Genomic DNA, 25,299 nt, shown 5'->3' with positions numbered 1-25,299 from the left:
TAAGGGCAGTCAAGATATGGAATTCATTGCCAGGGAAGGTTGTGATGGCAGATTCAATAGATATGTTTAAGACAGGGTTAGACAAATTTTTAGCGGAAAGGTTAATTAAAATGAAGGATAGTAGTGGATATAGGGTAAAAATAGGACTGCAATATTGAGTCTGGGGGGATTTTCACAATTGAAACAGATTGGTGGTTGCTTACTCTGGATCAATTTCAAATATAAGTGCAGGATCGCAGGAGATCCAAAATAGGTTGAACTTGATGGACTGGTGTCTTTTTTCAACCTCATCAACTATGTTACTATGTTACTATGTGTGTTGCTTTGATCCTAGTCAAATATATCCTAAATAACCTTTTATTTATATCTTGTACTGGTGGAGTCAAATGTTGATGTCATTATGATAACAGACACTTACGTCCACCTTACGGAAAATTTTTGCCCACAAGTCCTCTATATTTGATTTATCACAGCCTAACACATCACAATGACAAAACCATGTTGCATTGGAGGGGGAGGTAAATTTAAAATGTGGGGACAGATTTATAGTTGGGATAGGGCATGTCCTTGATCAACTTTAAATTTCAGTGTAAAAATAAAGCTATCAAGTATTTGTGCGCTACATGAAAGAACAGCCAGTATTTAACTTATGTGCCAAATAATAAACTAATATGCACCCCTTGCATTGTAACATGGTTTTGTCCAGGAGAAAACAAACTCATTTTATTGCCTTACTTTCCTTAATGAATCAGGCCCTCTGTGTCCAGTAAAGGTAGTCATGCATGTATGACCATTGATCTCTTTATACTACTGTTGTTAGTTGTAAGGGGTGTTTAGCCACTATCATCATCATCATTTATTTATATAGCGCCAGCAAATTCAGTAGCGCTTTACAATTGAGAACAAACATTAATAAAACAATACTGGGTAATACATACAGACAGAGAGGTAAGAGAACCCTGCTTGCAAGCTTACAATCTATGGGACAATGGAAGTTTGAAACACAAGGGCATGTGCTACATCATATTGCACACTGGACCAGCTAGAACGCAAAGGTAAAAGTACTGAGTGGGCTGTGTGTGTACCAATGTTGGTCAGAGGGTTGTTGTCTTGTGTTAGCTGTGTAGAGGGTGGTAATAGGGGAGATTAAGAGGGTGGTAGAGGAATACTATAAGCTTGTCTGAAGAGGTGGGTTTTCAGGGAACGCTTGAAGGTTTGGAGACTAGAGGAAAGTCTTACTGTGCGATGGAGGGAACTCCACAAAGTGGGTGCAGCCCGAAAAAAGTCCTGTAACCGAGAATGGGAGGATGTGATGAGAGTGAAAGAGAGATGCAGATCTTGTACAGAACGGAGGTGTCGAGTTGGAAGATATTTTGAGACAAGTGAGGAAATGTATGTCGGTGCAATTTTGTTGACGGCCTTGTATGTTAGTAGAAGAATTTTATATTGAATTTGTTGAAATACAGGCAACCAATGTAGAGACTAACAGAGTGGCTCAGCAGAGGAAGAACGTTTTGCAAGCCACTATTTTTTCATTAAGTGTATTTTAAACAGTTGGGTAGCTATATCTTGTGATAGTATACAAACTGATTTTGTTGCGTTCTATGGGCCCTGCAGCGCAACATGGTTTTGCCAAGGTTTAAAACTGTACCAACTGGGGCTAATTTAAATGTAAGCACAATCTGCAGCCTGGACGACAACATAAAATCAAGGACACAAAATTGTGCTATTACTTGACTACTTTGAGTTGCACATATCTCAAAATAGTGTGTTAGATGCGGACGTATCAGGATATGCTTTCAGCAGCAAACTAGATGTACTAGTCATCACTTGATGATTAGGTTTACCCCAATTTGCAAAGCACAGTAACCAAAGTGCACACTATCACCAAAGCCAAAATCATCTCTATGGCATCCTCTGTTGCATTGTACCGCTCCAGTGTTGTAACTCCAATCTTCATCTCTAGCTTGCTCCTGTCACTCACAAATGTATGCAGATTGCAGGGTAAAATATATTTTTCAAAAGCTTGCATGCTAACCATCTTGGAAATTAATCAGCACTGTGCGCAAAACTATTACCTTTTAAATGCAACTTTAAATGCTGTGTGAAAAATGCACAATTCTCAGACTGTGTCATTGATTTCACCTTCATACAGAAGAAAGCTGAACTTTTTCCAAACTAAAATTCTTCAGTAAGGCGAAAACAATCAGTTACAGGTTGAAGCGTTGCTGACGGCTGTCTGTGTTCCAAAAATAGACATCTTACAAGTGTAGATAGTAAAAATTGACACTGTCCTACCACCCATAGCTCAGTAGAACATTTAACATTATCTTGGAAAATTCCATAGTACTGCTACAAGACTCACATAGTAGCTTCATATTTCTTAACAAAAGGGGTTATTATGTCACAGACTGCTGCTAAAGGGGCATTGCACTGAAAACAAGTAGTGATTTTGAAAATCAATGTTTTGTTGGGCACTGTTTGCTAATTAATACATGGACATTCTCATGTCTGTGCAATGCTTTATCAAAAGTTTTGACATTGCAATTCCAAGAAAGCATTATACCATTTATGTAAACATGGGCACTAGCGGCAGTGTTAAATTGGGTAATATTTCATTTGACCTCAACAAAGAAAGTTTCTAGTCTCACATTAATCATATGTGTCAACAGTTGGCAAGAGCCCCTGTCCTGAACCACACCAAGACTCATCCCAAACCCACGGAATGCCTCATGATTCTGTGATATTTTGTCCTTGATAGACTACTAAATCATGAATATTGGTTCACCTTACAAAATGGCTACCTCCACTGTGTGTAGTCAACAGGTACAATATGAGGTATATTTGCCAACAGTGAGAGGGGGGGGGGGGAAACAGCCCACAAAAATGTATATTTCATTTATTTTCCAAAATGATGCAAATCACAGCATTTCAGTAGTCTCTGCACTGAATATTATGATTATAATATATGCATTTTAGTTAATTTGCATGTTCATTAGCATTTTGATTAGGCACACCTGCATGGGAAGATATATCAACAGCAAGTAGAAAACCCGAAATGCAATTATTAAAGGCAGCGTTCGTAGAGAGGATGGGGTGGGGGGTGGGGGAGGGGGCCGAGTCAGCAAATCAATTCTTTCTTACCCATATAGCAACGCTTTATAAATCTGTGCATAGAGTGGCTTTTCCTCCAATAGATCTTGCAAGCAAAATGTACTTGGCATGTCATACAGATATTAAATAACATTTTATCACTGGAATGAGCAACACACTGCTACAAATATATCAACATGTTAGTGGAATATTTCACGTTTGCCTCTGGAAAAGGCAAGCTTAGTAGGTGTTCAAACTGAGGGATGAAACATTATTGCTCTTTAATTTACAAACCCCAAAACACTTTCACTTTATTTAAGAGCCACAGGAGAACATTCATCAAAAGTTCTGCTTCATCATATGTAATGTACGGCAAATGTCGTGCTTGGGTCTTGTGTCATTCCGCTGTGTTCATGTGCACTGTAAGATATTTGTATTCAAATGTGTGTGTCAGTAATGCTGATAGGTCAGACTAGAACTAGATGACTATCCTGTGCGAAAATATAAAAATATATATAGAAATATATATTATATAACTAATTGGGAGGGGTATTCCATGATGTCAATATGGACCGCTGCAAAACATGATTTGTTTTATGTTAAATCCAAATATAAGAATTGCTTCTTTTGTTGCATTGAATAAAAATAAATTACTATAGTTACACAGTTGGCGAGCAGATTGACACAACAATTTTGGTATCGGGTTGGGTACGCTTTAATGATAATGAAAAATCCGACACCGAGGACAGCTACAAATAAAATCCGAATTGAGCAAAAGCCGATTTAAATATAAACAGACTTACCGACGCTGCAGATCACCGATGAGACCAGCATGCTGACACCAAGTTATTTAGAATGGACAGCTGTCCGGCAGTACAGTTTGAAGTCATCGCGACCTCTATGAATGTTAATTTAAAGCGGCAATGTCCGGAGTGTTTAAGTGTTTAAAGACTTAACCCGACATTGTATGTGTCCTCGGTGTCGGATTTGTGGTAATCGTTAAAATGATTACCACCCTTGGTATCAACATCATTGTAAAAGAAAGAGCTATAAAAAAAACACATGGGTGATGGATGTGGTGAAGTAGCATCTTTAAGGTATATATATGAGTGGAATTTTGAAAACTGTTCCACAGAATATTCACTTTATTGCACATTTGAGTAAAGAACACATTTCTCCAGCAGAATTCAAGGCTTCTGTGTGGAATTCTCAATATCAGTTCTGTCATTCCCAGAATTCCACTATAATTTTTGTTCCATATGGACTGCTCCCTTATATTGCAGTACGAAATCTTCACCCCAGCTCTATTTGTAGACAATACATTCTATGGATAGTGGAATGTATAAATATCATACAGAATGCCATTCTAGCAAATGGCAAAGTACATGTAGAACTCATAGGGCCTGATTCAACTAACTTTGCCCCTTGGCAAAACCATATTGCATTGGAGGGGGAGCTAAATTTAAAATGTGATGGCAGATTTATAGTTGGGGCATGTCCTAGATCAACTTTACATTTCAGTGTACAAATAAAGCTATTTGTATTTAAAAAAACAGCCGGTATTTAAATTATGTGCAAAATAATAAACTAATGTGCACCCCTTGCTTTGTAACATGGTTTTATCCAAGAGAAAACATACTAATTTCTTTGCCTTGCTTTCCTTAATGAATCAAGCCCTAAGAATGTATTGCTGGTACTTCACTCCTCTATGAAATGGTCTATTCTACCACATATTGTGATTTGTGCAAGGATCCGCCACAGATTCGCTCATTTTGGCTTAAAGCCAAGGAGGCGTGCACTGTTTACCACTGAGTAGTTTTACATAGGTCAGGAGTCTATGAAAACCATATTTAAACTGAATTAAATTAAACTTTATTACAGGAATTAGTATGGTGCTGTTTCTACTTGCTATTAATACACCTAGGGCTAGATTTACTAAGCTGCGGGTTTGAAAAAGTAGGGATGTTGCCTATAGCAACCAATCAGATTCTAGCTGTCATTTTGTAGAAAGTACTAAATAAATGAAAGCTAGAATCTGATTGGTTGCTATAGGCAACATCCCCACTTTTTCAAACCCGCAGCCTAGTAAATCTAGCCCCAAGACTCTAATGTACTATAATGTTTATTTGCCCATATACTGAAAGTTTACCTCAGAAAAGTAGCCGTTTTTAGCAAGTTCAGTGAAATACCATCACTGGACTACACAGAAATGTCATTGCATGTTTGTCCCACTAGTTTTTTTAAATATTGACTAATTACATAGTCCAACTCCATATTTTGTTTGTTCAATAAAATACTCAATATCTGTTCTTGCTCTGCATGCTTTATCCAATCGTAAATGGATTATCAGGCATTGCTGTTGTTTACAAATCACATACACTCTGCTTTCAGACAAATTGCCTGATATCAACTGCAATATCAAAACAGTGGTTGCCATAAAAGCGATATCAAGTAAATCAACAGTAAGATAGTGGTACACCAACAGGGAAACATTGCTGTATCAGAGATTCTCAGATATATGTCCTTATTATTGAGTTCACTATTTTGCATCCATTGTGCTTCTGTCACATGGTCATGTTATAATGGGGGGTGTATTACCCTTATATCTACATTAGACCACATCATATGTGCTGTGGTTGTATACACATGTACAGCAGTAAAGTGAAATGGTTTTTAGACATTACGGTTTGCACATTAAAGTGTTAGTAAACTACTATTTAAGAACACAAAGCTTGTCATGTCACTGGAAACCAATGACATCACGGAGGCACCTGTTCTTATTTATATTAGTTCAACCAACAAAATGGCTGCCTCCACCATGGGTTAGGAAAGTGGCCATGTTGCCCATAGCAACCAGTCAGATTCTAACTATCAATTATCAAGTACATTCTAGAATATTGTAGCTAGAATCAGATTGGTTGCTATGGGCAACACCGCCACATTCCTTTTTTAAAGGCTTGATAAATCTACCCCTACATCTGAAAATGTGTCTCATTTCATTACTGGAATTATGTATTTCTGCCGTTTTTATCACATTCAGAAATTGACTTGAGGTAATGTAACATTATGTATATGCCACCATAAGAACCTTGCAAGAATAGGAGCATTTATCTGGGCGTTTTCTACTGAAAACTTAAATATTAGTCTTTAAATTTAATAAAAAGAGATTACACCACCGCATCCTGGATTAAACATGGCTTTTAATACTAAATTATAAACATTTGGTTATAAATGTAATTACCTCCGCTAATCTAAGGATTAAGAGACATTTGCTGCACACGGATATTTCCGGATGCCAGAAGGGGATGTCTGAGTCAGCCTCTACTATGTCAATCTCACCTCACCTGTGTAGAAGCACAGCTTCTAAATGAGCTCTGGTAATTCATCTATAAATGAAGCTCAGGTTGGAACAAACAAAATGCAGAGTTAAAATGGCCACAGTGGTGATATTGGCAACATAGGGGGACTATCACTATGTGTGTCCTGGAAGAGAACTAGTTACATGACCTATGCATTAAACTGATCTTGTCCAATGTGGCCCCCTACATCTGTGGCAACACTGGAGACAAGGTGCTTGGTTCAAGCGATACAAATACACAAACGCTGCCTAATTGCAGAATACAGTCATAGTTGTTTTAGCAATGACACTGACAGTATTTTGTACTTGATTTTAGTAGATGCTGGTGTATTTTTAAATTTGCTTATTTATACAAGTGTGCATAGCATGAAGCAAATACAGACACAAGTGCTAAAATAAAAAGCCGTAAAAATGTAAAAAAATCTCCCAATAACCCCGATTTATTTTTCAGAAGAGTTTGTGGACAGAGTAGAGAGAGAGCTTCCTGGAAAAAGAGGCATTATGTGACAGATCAAGGGTATCTCCTATTGTGTCTGAATCTTTTCTTTGTTTAATGTTGGGAGGTATGGGAACAGATGTATACAAATTCAAAAATTAGTGGGGAAAAAAGCACTTAAAGGCACTCCAGCCACAATCATTTTCTTTGCTTGCTTGTGCCTAGTATAGCAGACTGCATACAATAAGCATAGTTTTATGCTATATCCATGTACAGCTTATACTCAAAGTTAAGGTACTGAGTCTGTCTCTCCTTTACCTGCTGCCTGACATTTCCACACCAATTCTGATTGGCCAAGCCTCCCATGTCAGACCCACCCCTGCTTCTAGACCACACCCAAACATGGCAGAGCCCTTACTTTACTAAAGCAAAATACATCTACAAGTCTATATTATTTTCAGATAATATTTTTTTTAATTATTATAACCCTTTTAAGGGCGATGAATCCTAGACTTTGTTCGGTTACCTCATGGTAAACTTTTAAACAAGAGATTGCCTCTGCAAAACGCTCTTTACATATTCAAACTCTAAATGAAGATTGCAAGAGAAACGATTTGCATGTAATAATATACCAATAGACATAGGGAATGTGTTTTGGTTTTTTTGTTTTTCGTTTTTTACAGCAACCAACCAAGAATTTAATATATTTCCATATACCTGCCAAAGCTTCATAAAAAAATCCATTATAATTTCCAGGCAGGCCTGAAATTGAGTATGCACTGTCAAAATATTTTGATCTTTTCCTCACAAAAATATGCTCTAGTTTGTATCTGAGAGACAGTTCTTCTAATAGCATTAATACATTTTCAGGAAAATAAAATACGTGTGATTGTCATTGTCACCTTATAATAACTTTATTCTGACTGTTCCTTGTGATGTTATAAGGGTACTTTTAAAAATATTTCAAGATGAATAGAAAAAAATAATTTTGGATTTTTGTGTATTTCGTTATGTTTGGGTTGTAGTCAGGGGTTAAGCTGAGTGACTGGCAAAAGGGGTTCATCATATGTTCTTACACTACAGAACTATCATCTTGTTGTGTTTATAGTATCTCAGATAAAGGCAGGCAGAGCCACCAAGAGGAATTTGTGGCCCCAGTACAGCAAATTTTTGGACCCACACCTCCATAGACGAGAAGGTAAAGGGATGTGTGCTGCCACTGCACATCACATCCCCCCTTGGTTACATCCTGCCACCCCTCAGCCACATCCTGCCACCCCTCGGCCACATCACTCTACCCCTCAGCCACATTACGCCATCACGCCACCCCTCAGCCACATCACGCCATCCTGCCACCCCTTGGTTACATCCTGCCACCCCTCGGCCACATCACTCCACCCCTCAGCCACATCACTCTACCCCTCAGCCACATTACGCCATCACGCCACCCCTCAGCCACATCACGCCATCATGCCACCCCTCAGCCACATAACGCCACATTATGCGACATCATACCACATCATGCCACATCACACCAAACACCAGTAACATCACGCCACCCACAGCCAAATCACAACACCCCCCAGCTACATCATGCCATCCCCACAGACACATCATGACCCCTCCCTCATACACATCATAACCCCCCCCCAGGCACATTATGACAACCCCAGCCCAGCATACTTACATAAGCTGTGCTGGAACTGACAGCTCAGTGGAACTGTCCAGCAGAGTGAGCAGGGAAGCTCTACGTCTGGTGAAATGACCAAACCTCGTGAGATTCGGAGCTCTTCGGCTTGCACTGCAGGACAATGTGTGATGTCACACACTGTCCGGGGACTGGGAGCTGCTGAACAGCTCCAAATCTCACGAGGTTTGGTCATTTCACGAGACGTAGACCTTCCCTGCCCCTCCGGCTGCATAATTAGGCTGTATTTTGAGTTGGACTTGTCTTCAGATATGTGTAACTCAAACTACACAAGAAAGGCCACAATTTTACAGCTGTAGATTTTCACCATCGTTCTGGCCACTAAATTATGGCCTACTCCATCTGAGGCCCTGAATGTCATGTGCAGTGACGCAGGGGCAAACGCAGGATTTGTAGAGGGGGGTTTCCACACCACGCCGCCAGTGAGCGTGACCAGCATGCATGGGGGCGTGGCTATAATATTAGACAGTGCTTGGCTGCTCTCCAACTCTTCCTAGCCCCATAATATACATGGACAATGCTGCATGAACTACTGTTAGGTGCACGCAGCTCTCCCTTTTCAAACAGAGCCATGTGAAGCGGGGGCCGGGTCCAGCCACCTCAATTATACAGGGCCCCAGGCTTGGAGGGGGGATTCCAGACACTAGGACCCCCCGATTTGCCTATGTGACGGACAGTGATTCATAGGGATCGGTGGTCCCTATCTTTAGAAGCATTTTAGTGACATTCCCATGAGGCTGAATGTACATTAGCGCAATGGAACAAGAGTACCCAGCAAGCACCAGTGCCCATGTACACTTAGCACATTCTATGTCTGTCATCCATTTGAGGTGAGCACATAAATAACCAGATAACAGCTCCTGTTTGAAATTGACAAATTCTTCATAAGTTGGGGTGGTCTTTACCCCAGACTTCTCCCCATGAATAGCACTCTAGTTGTCGGAACCTATAAGCGCAATGCTATGCTGTAAAATATATTCACAATGGCAGATTGTTGGGCAGGCGGTAATAATCACTCTGGAGGATTGCAGATATTATGACAATGGAAGGTGTGGAAATGTTATCTCTGACAAGTTTTAACATGCTGTACTGTGAATCCAATTATGGAGAAATTGGGGCTAGGTGAATGTCAATTACAAGATGATGAATCCACTCATGTAGGCAGCAGTATGCCATATAACATACTCCAGAACATTAGTAGTGTTCATCATGTTTATAACAAACTCCTTGAGTTTTCTAAGGACCAAGAACATTGAACGTGAGATTATTATCCTGCAAAGCTATCTTGGGAGATACAGACATTTAACTGATTCTCTACTAGTTCTCCCCAGGTCTATGTAGGTCAACAGGTCTCTTATAGTGCAAGAGAGATATTGAAAAGTGTAACGGAAGTATGTGTAGATTCCATTAGAAGTCCATTGGTGTCTCTACTTTCATACCCTTAGATACATACTGTATAATGATGGGAGTTATCATTTGTCAAGGCTATCGTAGGCAGAACTAATTATAAATAATTGTCAACTATGAAACACACTTCTTGTCATTGATTGATAAGGAAAGTCCTCTTAATTTAAATCTTAAAATGAAATACGTCAATGTAATTGAGATCATGTGACTATCTGAAGACAAATTAAAGCTCCAAATCACCCCACAGCCTGTATTGAAACTAGATTCCAACCCCTCTCTTTACACCTGACAGTTGATGAATGTCCACTGAGCCGTTTCGGGTAAATTTAATCATTAATAAATGTTTTCTGTGCCATCTTAGAGCTGTCTGCTTGAATTATTGCAGGCAAATGGATAGCCTGTGCTCGTTTTAGCATTTGGTGCCTTTTACCAATAAAAAAAAATCTACAAATCCCCTCTCTTTGTGTATGCATGATTAAACATTTATAATTTGTAATTCATCATTTTAATTTCTCTGTTACTCTGCTTGGGTGACTATCCCATTTTGTTTCTAATGGCAAAACAGCGGTCAGGTCAGGCAGTGGGTCTATTTTTAACCCTCCACCTGCTACACATGAATTTCACCAGACTCAGACTAGATTTATAAACATTTTTTTTTTTCTGAATGAATTTATTTGCAGGAAGTGAGTTCCCCTATAGTATATCTGTTTCCTGCACACAGTGGCGGCAGGCGTTTTGTGGGTTGCATAATCATTCATGAGAGTGCAGCCTATCCTTTCCCATAGGGACTAGTGTCACCACTGATGCAAGATGTCCAAAAATAGCAGCTTATACAGGGTGCACTATTTAACTGCTAGATAGACAGCAAGAGAGAGGCATTAAATACCTCCAAGGGGTATATTTAGTAGACTTCGGGTTTGAAAAGTGTAGATGTTGCCGATAGCAACCAGTCGATAAGAGAAAAGAATATCCGCACTAGGTAAATCTCATACCATTATCTAATAATAATCTATTCATATTGTAGCTTATTAATCAGGATGTTTATAATATGGAGTAAAACATCCTGAGCATTATGGGTGCAGCCTATAGCAGCCAATCAGATTCTAGTTATCATTTATTTAGTACATTCTACAAAATGACAGCTAGAATCTGATTGGTTGCTGTAGGCAACATCTCCACTTTTTCAAACCCGCAGTTTAGTAAATATACCCCCAGGTTTCATCTATCTGCTCTTTAACCGACTTCCTGCTGCTTGGTTTAGTCTTGTTGATGTCTTAGATTAATCATGAGAGTAATGGTTCATTGAGACATTGGGCCCACCCACGTAATTAGGGAATAACCCATTAATGTGTCTTTTACACTCTTTAAATCTCATCAATCTCAGCAAGGAAAACTCGATCTAACTCCTCCATCAGAAGGGGCGATATCTGGCACTCACAAAGACGCTACCATTTTCAAATTCAATATCTACACACAATGCATAAAATCGGGATTCAGTTACACAAAAAGCAGGAGCAAGCGGGATGTGCTTAGTGGGAAATACATTTTTTGCATTCTCATAATTGAGCCTTAAAGAGATTGGATTTTGTATTTACATGAGTAGCAATGGCTGGTGTTGGTTGGCTGGATTCCCGTACAACAAGTTTAAGCTCTCCTGACAGTATTTATTCCTCAGCAAAACAGGAATAGGAAAGGAACAAACTTGGGTCTCAAACAATGTCCCATCTCCCCAGACATGTCACAGCAATCCAATAAACGGTGAGATTAGCCTTCTTATGTTTCTTCTTTTTTAATTCCACCATTTCATTCACACTTTGGAGAGCAAATAGCCATCAAATTGCTCGCTCTAATGAGTTGAAATTAAACTCTGTTCCTGATAAAATGTGTTTATTACAGCACTATCCATGACAAGGAAAAGTCATTTTGGGTGAAATAGAAAACCAGATATACCGTACAAAGACAGCAACGGGCTGCCTAACTCAATTTTGTTATGTTAGGGATTAGGCACATTTAGGGAACATTATAGGTCACAGTCAAGGTCAAGCTGTTCAATATTCATTAACCACATGCTGTATAATGTAATTTTATGTTAATGTGGCAGGTGCTGGACTTCCCAGAGGAGACTGTACATGAATACAGTAGATGGAAGGCTATAAACTAGTGCCAAGAAGTAAATAGTCTGTGGAGCGTTATATAAAAGGTGGCTGAGAAAGACGTGCCATGATTTAAGTATTGAGATTAAGGGCTAGATTTACTAAACTGCGGGTTTGAAAAAGTGGGGATGTTGCCTATAGCAACCAATCAGATTCTAGCTGTCATTTTGTAGAAAGTACTAAATAAATGAAAGCTAGAATCTGATTGGTTGCTATAGGCAACATCTCCACTTTTTCAAACCCGCAGCTTAGTAAATCTAGCCCTAAGTGTCACCAAATGTGCATGTACCTGGCACTATGAAAACGTGTTACCTTTCTTTACAGACCAGAAAAATGCAGAGGGTCAGTGCATACTATTTCTATTTGCCTACAATACACCAGTTCATGCACCCTTTACATTTTCTGAATAGCAGTGGACGTGATTCTTTGTATAGACATTTGTGGGATTCTGCTTGGTGATAGGGATATAGAGAAAATGGAAAAATATACCTTACAAATCATCCCTTCTATCAATTGTGGACCACCCACTTAATTAATTATAACTTTGACTTTTTCTTCTAAAATACTGCATATTGGAGCCACATTGTCGTCAATAAGTCATAGCAGCAAGTCACATTTGGTTTTGCGTGCAAGTAAATGCATGTAAATTAGCCTGAATCCCTTTGAAAGCAACGTTGAAGCCAAATGACCACCACATCAGAGACTGTGTAATGATCAAGTCAATTCCAGGAGCCAAAATAGGCTAGGACTAAACAGCAGCTGCTCTGCCAAAGAAATCACAGCGTCCCACGTTCGTGTATCATCATCATCACCATTTATTTATATAGCACCACTAATTCCGCAGCGCTGTACAGAGAACTCATTCACATCAGTCCCTGCCCCATTGGGGCTTACAGTCTAAATTCTCTAACATACACACACACACAGACACACACATACACACACACAGACTGAGGTCAATTTGTTAGCAGTCAATTAACATACCAGTATGTTTTTGGAGTGTGGGAGGAAACTGGAGCACCCGGAGGAAACCCACGCAAACACAGGGAGAACCTACAAAGTCCTCACAGATAAGGCCATGGTCAGGAATTGAACTCATGACCCCAGTGCTGTAAGGCAGAAGTGCTAACCACTACAGCTGGGTACACACTACACAGTTTTCATCCAATAATCGGCTAAATCAGCCGAAATACGACCGCTCGTTCAAAAGTCGGGTCAGTGTGTGCAGTGACACGATGGTCGAATGTCTGCCCAAATGGACGATTGTCACCTCATTTGGTTGGTCGTACCGTTTAATATTTTCGTTCCAATCTCGTTTCCGCTGTGTAGTGAGTACGAAATTACAGTCATTGCTCACGACAACATGGCTGTAAAAAGTCGCTAAAGGGACGTCCGCTCTTCTCTTTATCGTCCTAAACAAGGCTAGTGTGTATGCAGTCCATGGACCAAGCGATCGGAACATCGATCGCATGTAAAATCGCTCGGCATAAAAAGTGGGTTGAAATTTCTATAGTGTGTACCCAGCTTAAGCCACCGTGCTGTCCTTGTATGCAATCAATGGCAATTTCCCTAATCTGATATTGTCACAGAAGGCTCCATGGGGGGTATTCAATTGTTGCTTTTAACACGCTAAAACAAAAAAAAACGGGCGCTCTAAAAATATTAGCGTTAATACGGTAATATGCGCGTAGATACCGTTAATACGGTAGTTTACTCGCTGAATTTCATCTCGCAGCTCAGGGAGCTGCGAGATGAAATTTAGCGAGTAATTACCGCATTAACGCTAATATTTTTAGAGCGCTCGTTTTTTTTGGTTTTAGCGCGTTAACGGCAACAATTGAATACCCCCCAAGTGGCTTATACATGTTTAGGGTGCCATTACCAAACCAGTACAATATCAGAGGGATGAGAGTCTGTCTGTTCTCCACTCCGTTAAGATCATGAGAATATTTTGTACCACAACTGGAATTGTAGTTTTGCCATTTGGGTGTAGCATTAGGTGTATTATGCCAGTCAGGGCACATTCAGCGAGGAATAGGTGCAATCATGCAACAAACCGGAAGATAAAACTGCATTTGAACTATTGATCTGATTTTCAGAGATTTTTATTTTTTATATGTTACCATATTGTTTATAGAAAAATATCCTTCTTCCAATGAGCACAACCTGTCATATAATGTCACCTTTCACCTCTAGCTTACCTTTAAAGGGAACTGTATGATTTATATTTATGTATAAGCAAAACTGTTTGAAGGCTACAGCTCAATGCTGGGCAACCTTACACACTTCAGGGCCATATGGTGTGGCCCTCTAACCTTCAAAAGGGCTGCACATTACACTTAATCTCAGTAATAAGCATACTTGCCAACTTTTCCTCGTTGGCTTCAGGGAGATCCCGGGGGAGGAAGGTGTGTGGAGGCGGGGCTTGACAAATCGCATCATTTTGGCCCTGCCCCCTAAACGATTGTCACAATTTTGGCCATTTACGTCAGGGGGCGGGGCTAACAGGACGCGATATTTGCATCATTAAGACCCCCCTCCACCACTTATCTATTGCTGGGGCGAGAACCGGGAGGTTGCTCTGCTCTCCTGGGTGGTCTCCCAGATATGCAGGAGTCTCCCAGACATTCCAGGAGAGTAGGCAACTATGCGTTAAAGAGAAGCAGCTAATGAATCTCTAGAGACTGAAGTGTCTTTTACATTTCTGTCTCCATTACTGAAGTCATGTTGTCTTACCTCTCAGTCTTTGATTAAATCTTGGGCTCCATAAAAATGGCCACCTCCGTAGGCATCAATACATGGACATAGGACACAATTTCTGAACTGTGTCATCATGCCACAGATAGCGAAGCCAACCACGTCTTGTACTGGCTCAGCATCAGGGAGAATACCAGACTCTTCAAGGAGTGAAGGAAATCACCCCTATTTCAGGGAGTCTCCCTGACATTCAGGGAGAGTTGGCAAGTATGGTAATAAGTTAAAATAATATAAACAATTGAATCAAAGAAAGAGACACCTATCTGTAATAACATATCAGCAGGCATTTTAGCGTTACAAACTAAAACTATTAAACCTGTCAATTAAGCAGGAAGGAACTGAGGGCCACAGGTGAAGGCTAGGAGGGCCATATGAAGCCTTAGGGCCACCTGTTGCCCATCATTGTTATAGCTGATAGCCATTTTGCATTTAACATTTTACACAAAAGGGTCACAAATATTCACTTCTTTTGCAGGAGCTGTAATAGTTCTTGTTTGTTTCTGTGTTTGTGTAGTTGTTTCTCACCCTGTCACTTTTTACACTGGAAGCAGCAAGTACTTAGGGGTAGATTTATCGAACCTTCTAAAAAGGAAAAGTGGAGGTGTGGCCCATAGCAGCCAATCAGATTCTAGTTATCATTTTCTTGAATTACTTTATATAATGACATATATTACTTTATATATGATATGATTTAGAATCTGATTGGTAGCTATGAGCAACCCCTCCACTTCTCTTTTTAGAAGGTTTGATACATCTAATCCCTTATTATTATCTTTAGCTAGGGTCTGGCTATATGCGTGAATTGAGTAAGACATATCATAAAGTGAGATGTATTTATTGTTGTAATTTTTTTTGTACACAGTGATTTCAAATTAACACAGCAGAAAGAACAATTTTAACTTAGATGTTATTGCTGTAAAACGAATTCAAAACCGTGTCCTATGAAAAAGAATTTTAAAACAACTGAGTTAACGCACCTTTAAAACTTATGATGAAAAATAATGTTTTTGTATTAATATGTATCTTTTGTTTCTTTGCCTTTAGTAAGACTTGTGGAGCCTACAGAAACTTTAACTGCTAACAAGAAACAGGAAAAAGATTGGTGCCAGAAATGGGATTGAACAGCGGAGAATAACTTTGTTGATCTTCGGAGACCAACTTGACCAGCGAATGTGTCTTTACCTTCAATGACTCCGAATTCAGCCTTCAATATGCACAAGGAATTTTCTTCCAACACTCCTGCAGAGTAGACTGTTTGACTACTCCTCAAAGGTCTTCCCCTGGCTAAGACTTGGGATCAGCACTCAATGTTTAGAGCACTTTTTGTTGTACCAATGCGGAGAAAAGTGAAAGAAGGAGGTACCTCCTTCATATAATAATTTCCTATATTTCACAATACTAGAGTGTACCAAGGAGTCTCCACGCTGAGGCATCATTCACCATGGCAGGTCGCAGAGGAATAGTAATGCCAGCTCTTTGTTTATGGATGTTTGTTCTGTTTGCACTTTTATACACAGGCAAGGTACAGGCCGACTGCTGGCTGATTGAAGGCGACAAAGGTTTTGTTTGGCTTGCTATCTGTAGCCAGAACCAGCCACCTTACGAGTCTATACCACAGCACATTAATAGCACCATAGTGGACCTGCGTCTCAATGAGAATAAAATAAAGAGTGTCCACTACTCATCACTTAGCCGTTTTGGCAACCTGACGTACCTCAACCTCACCAAGAATGAGGTGTCTTACATCGAAGATGGGGCTTTTGCTGGTCAGTTTAATTTGCAGGTGCTCCAGCTTGGTTACAACAGATTAAGGAATCTCACTGAGGGAATTCTTAGGGGACTGGGCAAGTTGGAGTACCTCTACCTCCAAGCAAACCTCATTGAAACTGTGACTCCTAATGCCTTTTGGGAGTGCCCAAACATAATGAACATTGACTTGTCTATGAACCGGATCCAGAGGCTGGACAGTAACACATTTGTGGGCCTCAGTAAGCTGACTGTGTGTGAGTTGTACAGTAATCCTTTCTATTGCTCATGTGAGCTTCTGGGCTTCCTAAAGTGGTTGGATATTTTTACCAACATGACACGTACCTTTGACCGCATGCAATGCGATTCCCCGCCTGACTATACTGGGTACTTTCTGCTGGGTCAAGGTCGATCCAGGTATCGCAATGCTCTCGGCATGCTGTCTTCTCTCTGCACAGATGGGTCTTATACAATGATGCCACATTTGATGTCTCCGAGGTACCAAGCCACCACTGGCCCTCCTGAGAGCCCTTGCTCAGACGGAGACTGTTTTTCTGGAGATGGGACTACACCTCTCATTAATGTCTACACGCCGCCCGCCAATTCCAAAGTCAGCCTCAGTGTGAACTTAAACACAGAAACACACTCAGATGCAGTTCTAGTGGCGGAAATACCGTACCCTTACAGCAAGATGTACATCTTGGTTCAATACAATAATAGCTATTTTACTGACATTCGGAACCTGAAAGCAGAGAAAGAGTCCATAAAGTTGGATGGGTTAAAACCCAATACAAATTACACTTACTGTGTTGCCTCTATTCGCAATTCTCTCAGGTTCAACCACACCTGCATAGCCTTCTACACTCGCAGCCATACCAAACAAGAACATGTGCCTACCCCATCCACCGCCACTCACTACATAATGACTATTCTTGGCTGCCTATTTGGTATGGTCATCATCCTGGGCATTGTGTATTACTGCCTGCGCAAAAAGCGCCAAAAAGAGGAAAAGCACAAAAAAGCTGGTGGCAGTATGAAGAAAACAATCATTGAACTAAAATATGGTCCTGAAATGGAGACCCCCAGTATCAGTCAGCTGTCTCAAGGACAGATGATGGGTCCAGAGTCAATATCACGTATCCCCTACTTGCCATCAGTGGGGGAAGTGGAACAGTATAAACTGATAGAAACTAGTGAGACACCTAAAGCAACTAAGGGGAACTACATGGAGGTGCGAACCGGCGAACAGTCTGAGAGAAGGGATTGCGAGCTATCAATGCAGCCAGACTCTCAGAGTTCTGTGGCCGAGATTTCCACTATTGCTAAGGAAGTAGACAAAGTCAACCAGATCATTAATAACTGTATAGATGCCTTGAAGTCAGAGACAACTTCGTTCCAGGGGGTAAAGTCAGGAGCTGTGTCTACAGCAGAGCCCCAGCTGGTATTGATATCTGAACAGATTCCCAGTAAACATGGATTTCTTTCCCCAGTGTATAAGGAAAGTTACACCCACCCCTTGCAGAGGCACCACAGCATGGAAGCACCTCCAAAACGCTCTAGCACATCTTCTAGTGGGTCTATCCGCAGCCCACGATCATATCGTTCTGAGGGGTCGGCTCACAAGTCTGAAACAAAGTACATTGAGAAGACTTCCCCAACCGCAGACACCATCCTCACTGTGACCCCAGCTGCTGCAATCTTGAGGGCAGAAGCTGAAAAGATCCGCCAGTATACAGAGCATCGGCATTCCTATCCAGGCTCACATCAGGGTGAGCAGCAGCAGCAGCAACAGCAGCAGCAGCAGCCCCTCCCCCATCACGAAAATATGGGAGGGCGCAAAACTTCCATACTGGAACCTTTAACCCGGCCCCGTCCTAGGGAACTGGCTTACTCCCAACTCTCACCTCACTACCACAACCTGAGCTACACCTCCAGTCCAGAGTACACGTGCAAACCCTCCCACAGCATCTGGGAGCGTTTCAAACTGCACCGTAAGCGCCACAAAGAGGAAGAATACATGGCAGCCGGCCATGCCTTGCGCAAAAAGGTCCAGTTTGCCAAAGATGAGGATCTTCATGACATCCTAGACTACTGGAAGGGCGTTTCTGCCCAGCACAAGTCCTGAGTACTCGCCTCTTCCTTTTGCCTCCAGCTACTCGTGACTTAACTTTTTCTTTCATAACCCTGTCCCAGCCAGAGAGAACAGCAGAGCATAGTGGCTGCGCACACTCTGCAGGTCTCTTTAGCAGAAAAGAGGTTAACAGGACCAAACTCAAACTAGCAGCAGCTAATTTTTATTCAAAACTGTCTTAAGAATGAATAAAAGAATTATAAAAAAAAAAAATATTATAATATCATATAGAAAAATAAAACTGCTTAAAAAAAATCTAAATAGACAAAACAACTCACAGACATGAGCATATGCACCAAATCAGAAAAAACAAAAAAATACAAAATATACGCTAAAACTGTGAAGAGGAATTAATATTTTTTAACAAAAGAAGAGAAAAATAAAGATGTGAGCAAAAGAGTGAGATACTGGGAGTGGCCTGAACTCGGTGTACGCATTATTGCATGTTATTTCATATTCTGACTTGCGTGGTTTGACTCGTGTGAAATTTTGTTATTTCCCTCCATCACTGCAGGACAAAAAAAAAATAAAAATAAAACAGCAACAAGACTGGAATAGACAGTATAATTCCTTTCGTTAATGTTAATTTGTATTTTAACTGAGTCTTCCAGTGCAGACTTTGCCTACAAAGGAGGCTCCCATTTAACACCTACAGCTGCATTCAAAACTGTGATCACTATTACACTGTACAGATACAAATTTCTATATTTGCAATGTTTGCTGTAAAGAGAAAGAAAAATGACAACTATATATATATATATATATATATATATATATATATATATATATATATATATTTATAGCTTAACCCTTTTGCAGCCTGAGAGATGTACAACGCAAAGGCATCTTTGCAGTCACTGCTGAAGGGTTAAATAAAATTCCCTGTTTGTATCAGGTTTTAATCCTGGATTTTAGAAACGAAAATGTTGTTTTTTATTATTTCACTTTATTTTGTTTAAAAAAAAAAAAAAAAAAAGAATTACATGTTTGTTGTTTTCTGAGTTGGTTTCTTTATCTCTTCGCTGAACGGTTGTTTTCTGAATGAGCCAAACTGCAATGAGAAAAAGAAAAGATGACACTCTTACGAAAAAAATCTGCATTCGTGTCTGTTTTTTTTTTTATTTAAGGGGGTCACTGACTACATTGAGATGATATAAGGGGTTATTTTGATATCTGTACCAGGGTCGGAGTTTATAATCAGTGTTTTTTGTGAATTTACATAAGTAGAACTCCATCCAAGACTGTTTAGTTTTAAAAGCCTAATATGTGATTATTAACTAATGTCCTACTCCTTTCTTCACTTGAGCTCAGGCAGTTGCCTACTATTTTAGATAGAGAGAACCAAATGTTTCCGCTTGTCCCGATAGCTGTATTGGAACCTATATGAAGTCCATGGACCTCACTGACAAATCACACTGGATGTACTCCTGGATTTAATTCAGCATCAAGATGGTCCACCTACTGCACACCTATGGGGAAATCTGTAGAGGTGCGCTGTGCACAAGTGTAAATGTCACATCAGAATACAACCTCAGGCAACTTTACAAACAGCCCTTTTTTTAATTGAAATGTTTCTTGTTTTCTCCTAAAAATTCTGCTTTGCTTAATCTCATTTATGGCTTAAACTAATCATGACACTGAATGGTTTTTAGGGCTGTTTTTAATACAAGTGTCACTTTTAGGCTACGAAGCTTTTAATACCATTGCTCTGAGCGCACGTTGAAATGTGCTTCTCAGCCGAAGAAGTGCAATATAGAAAAAAAATAGGTCCAATTAAAAGTATAGGACGAGGCCTGAAGACTGACATCTATGAGCCTTAAGACCTTTTGCAGAGTAAAAATGCCCATCCCTAGCTCTGCAAAGCAAGGACTATCGTTACAACTGTGCCCTCTATACCCTTTGTTTCTCATAGATGTAATGCTTTGCAAAATTAGACGCACAATGGCACCTACTCCCTATTTAGCCCAAAATGTTCTTAATCCACCCACCACTTGTCCTCCCCCTGATCTATACAAACTCCTGCCCCTCCGCAATCACTGGCATATTGCACCACAAACCAATGCACTCTGACAAACATCTGGTTGCACTAGTGCAAATCAGCGAGCACAACTGGACCATAGCTAAATGACCTCCATGGGCTGAGCAGAGAATCTGTTGGCACTAGATGAAGACATGAAGGGATAGGTAGTTCTGTTAAGTGACATAGAGAATTCTTAATGATGAAGGTAATTTTAAAGGCATGTCTTCCAGCTCAGCTATAAAAAAGCACACGCGTTAGACAGGCTAGAGATAAAAGTAGTACAGCATTAGGTAAAGGGTAAAGGATATTTTTGTTGACTAGAGTTCCCCTTTAAAGTGTAAATGTCACCTAAACACAATGGAGGCTGTAATTTTGTGGATTTAACCAATGGCAATGCAGTCTCCCTTATAGCACTTCATCATCATCATCATCATCACCATTTATTTATATAGCGCCACTAATTCCGTAGCGCTGTACAGAGAACTCACTCACATCAGTCCCTGCCCCATTGGAGCTTACAGTCTAAATTCTCTAACACACACAGACAGAGAGAGAGAGAGAGAGAGAGACTAGGGTCAATTTGATAGCAGCCAATTAACCTAACAGTATGTTTTTGGAGTGAGGGAGGAAACCGGAGTACCCAGAGGAAACCCACACAAACACAGGGAGAACATACAAACTCCACACAGATAATGCCATGGTCGGGAATTGAACTCATGACCCCAGTGCTGCGAGGCAGAAGTGCTAACCACTTAACCACCATGCTGCCCAATATGCATGAGACAATGTAACCTAGTTGAATCGATAGGTTGCAGTCTCCTGCATATTCATTCAGCTGACAAAATGGCTCCCTCCACTGGGTGTAGGTAACTGACGCACTTGAAATAAAGTATTTCTACCACCACCAGACCCAACAATAACCCTTATCACAGATTCAGTCCACCTTTGGCAAATTTGAAACAGAATATTTGGTATTCAATATTCCAATGGTGCCCAATGATTGTCAAAATTACTTGAATGAAACAGATAAAAAAAGCAAAATGACTATGTAGTGTTAAAATACATCATCGTTTAACATAACTCTGTGGATCACATCAATCAAGCATTGGACACTGTGGTTTGGTTTTGGTTTTTTGAACTTTTACTGAAATTTAATCCCTTGAAACAATCTAATGTATTTTTTTGTGTATTTAATATTTGTGAAAAACAATATAGTGGTATTTTTCAAAGCTCTTTAAAGATTTGCTTATAGCACAGCTATTGTGTTTTTAAAGGGACACTGCACTAATGGGATTGCGTATTAAAGTATTGGTTTTGCAAAGATGTTCACATTATTGTTGAAAAAAATCTGCAGGCAACCATGATGCCTCCAATTGAGTTTACAACTAAAACATTCATCATGGGAGAAAATATACTGGATATCGTGCAGAGATGCTATTTTAAATCTGGTCAAACTGCACCACCACACAAAATTGTGAAATTGTGTTTTCAAGCTCTTAAATCTACTTTACCATAAATTTCTTAGACCCCCCTTGTTGTGTTATTCGCTCTCCTAGCACCATTGCTACAGAGTTCTATGGGCCTAACTTCTATTATGAGTGATACACCATGTGCATAGAATAAATTAATGCATTCTAAAACTAATTTAAAGCAGCAATCCCACATAGACGATTGATTTTTTTTTTTTCATTTAAATAGCAAGTTCAGCACATTTTAAGCATGCATTTGTCTTTTCTTCTCCTGCAAATCATTATCTCCTTTTCAAAATATCTTACAGTCAGGCACAGACTCTCAGCATATCATGTGCTGGCAGAGGGGGGAGACAGAGCTCAGAGGGGTGTTCCATGTTCTCTCTGCTCGCTACATTATGAGCCATGGGACTGTGGTTGCCATGGTAGCCCAGACTCATAAATCATTAATAACAGCCTGAAGAAAAAATGGGTAATGCCAAATTTCATCTTATTGCCTGCCACCATGATTAATGTTTAAAAACAAACTGACTTTTTCATGGGATTGCTGCTTAAAATTATCATTGATTTTGTATACTGGTGAGCATGCATAAGAAAACATGTGATAGGATGATGAAACAAGGGGCAGCTTACATTTCTGCTGGGCCTTTGTGGTTTCGACATAATTTCAGACCTGGATGTATGCTGGAGAAATAGCTAACTCTGAAAGTTCCGCTCTTACTGCTGATCACCTGTCAGGCATTGTCCACAAGTTCTTCAGATCACATGACATGTCCTGCAAAGTGTACCTATGCATAAGGCCTATAGAATTGAACCTGACTGTAGACTATATATCCTCAGGGTCGTTCCTAGGCCTAAAGCCATTAAAAACAGACATTATTTTTATTGTGTAACAAAAAAATTTACTTCATGTGAGAGCACTGAGAATGTTAGCCAGGATCCCCTTCCCCCTCCCTTTAATAATCCACGTTGGAAGAAGTCCAGGTGGGTGAAAAGTGTAAGTAATTGGTTATGTTCACCACATCACCACCGATCTTCCCAGTGACATCAGAGTACTTAGTCTGGCACTGGATAACTTTGCTGAATACATACAGGAATGTGTCACATATTGGGCCAGAGATCCCTGTTGTATAGCTGCCACATTTCAGCAGAACCAGCTAACAGTATGAATCCCAGGAGTTTGATCATCTCCAACGTCTGAGGACAATATCTGCAAGTCAGCTGCCCATCAGAATGGATGGTTGAGGGGTTTCTGATTAACACCCTTGGTCCGTTGTCAAGCTCCTGATCTGAACCAATACATCTGACAATTGATCCTGTTTGCTTTTATCATATAAAATGGTTGTACACTAGGAAATTTTGCCCATTTTTGGGTATTCCTAATCATTGAAGAAGATCTTTTTTTCCAGTAATTTGGGATTGATTTTATGTATTAATTCACATGATGTAAATTAACTCTTTACACTGATATTCAGCTACATTCTTCTTTTGCTATCCCACAAAATAGTTAACAGTTTATAATATGTTCATTAACTCACCCTGCTTCCTGCCACCCTCGGTGAGGACTGTTTATATTACACTATATGACATGATTAAATATAATGGGCAATAAAGCACGAGTGGCTAAAGAGAGTAGATATAAAGAAACCGGTCCAGTAAGTAGGACACTTTAAACCAAGCTTCACATCCCTCCAGGAAGGGCTAGATACACCTAGCTATACCTCCAACTTGCTAGGCCATGCCCCAAAATGACTAGGCTACACCGTTTCCCACAACACAGTACTGTCTTGCAAAACTGATGGGGTGTACTCAGAGTGAAACGAGATTATAGTTGGTGGTATATGGAGAGTGAAATTAGATTATAGTTGGGGGTATATGGAGAGTGAAATTAGATTATAGTTGGTGGTGTACACAGAGTGAAACAAGATTATAGTTGGTGGTATATGGAGAGTGAAACAAGATTATAGTTGGTGGTGTACACAGAGTGAAACAAGATTATACTTGGTGGTGTATGGAGAGTGAGATGAGATTATAGTTGGGGTGTATGGAGAGTGAAACAACATTATAGTTGGGGGTATATGGAGAGTGAAATTAGATTATAGTTGGTGGTGTACACAGAGTGAAACAAGATTATAGTTGGTGGTATATGGAGAGTGAAACAAGATTATAGTTGGTGGTGTACACAGAGTAAAACAAGATTATAGTTGGGGGTGTATGGAGAGTGAAACAAGATTATAGTTGGTGGTGTACACAGAGTAAAACAAGATTATATTTGGGGGTGTATGGAGAGTGAAACGAGATTATAGTTGGTGGTATATGGAGAATGAAACGAGATTATAGTTGGTGGTATATGCAGAGTGAAACAAGATTATAGTTGGGGGTGTATGGCGAGTAAAACGAGATTATAGTTGGTGGTGTATGGAGAGTGAAATAAAATTTGGTAAAGTTTCAGAATGATTGACTTTATTACAAAATTGGTAAATCACATGGTCATGTTGGATAAAGTGAAACAAGAAATGAGTGTGTTAGATTTGTAGTAGTGGCGGATAAAGTAACTCATCTGTAAATGAGAAGAACACCCATTGCAACATTGGAGAAGGTAAGATAGATTGGAGTAAAAAAAGAATAAATTACTATCACAATCATAAAACACTGTAAAAGGCGCTTTGTGAAGGCAGTGTTGTACAGAGAGAGAGATTGAAAAGCATAGTGAGAAAGAGTAAGAGAGAGAGAGAAAGTGTGGGAAGGAGGGAGACAGGGGAGGGCTGGCAAATCTTGGCTCGGTGGGCAAGACTCAACTCAGCAGCCTATTTTGAAGGGAATAAAATGCAGTTGGCCCAGTGAACCAGTCCTAGGTACCACACTATGGGACCGGTAGGGGGGGGGCAGATGCTCCCCTGCCCCCAGTCCAGCCTGCCCGTGGAGAGAGACTAGGGACTATATTTACTAGCCAGCAGTTTCTGACAACCACTGATTCTCTGAGGTTTGCCGTCATTTTTTAAAATGGCAATTTTATTAAAG

At 40.1% G+C, this 25,299-nt stretch overlaps 1 protein-coding gene across 6 annotated transcripts in view; it reads left to right on the top strand.

Moving 5' to 3' along the window:
* Positions 1-19,790, top strand: part of ELFN1 (extracellular leucine rich repeat and fibronectin type III domain containing 1) — a 434,833-nt gene extending 415,043 nt beyond the window's left edge. For all 6 annotated transcript variants that reach the window (XM_075179566.1, XM_075179565.1, XM_075179564.1 and 3 more), the window contains one exon: positions 15,957-19,790. In XM_075179566.1, coding sequence (XP_075035667.1) covers positions 16,354-18,783 — 2,430 coding nt within the window. In that variant the 5' untranslated portion in view covers positions 15,957-16,353 and the 3' untranslated portion in view covers positions 18,784-19,790. The remainder of the gene's footprint in view (positions 1-15,956) is intronic.
* Positions 19,791-25,299: the final 5,509 nt, after the last annotated feature.

This window comes from Mixophyes fleayi, chromosome 7 (assembly GCF_038048845.1).
Source record: "Mixophyes fleayi isolate aMixFle1 chromosome 7, aMixFle1.hap1, whole genome shotgun sequence".
NCBI classification, from domain to species: domain Eukaryota; kingdom Metazoa; phylum Chordata; class Amphibia; order Anura; family Limnodynastidae; genus Mixophyes; species Mixophyes fleayi.
The sequence above is the reverse complement of the archived record's forward strand: the minus strand, read 5'-3'. Positions and strand labels throughout refer to the sequence as shown.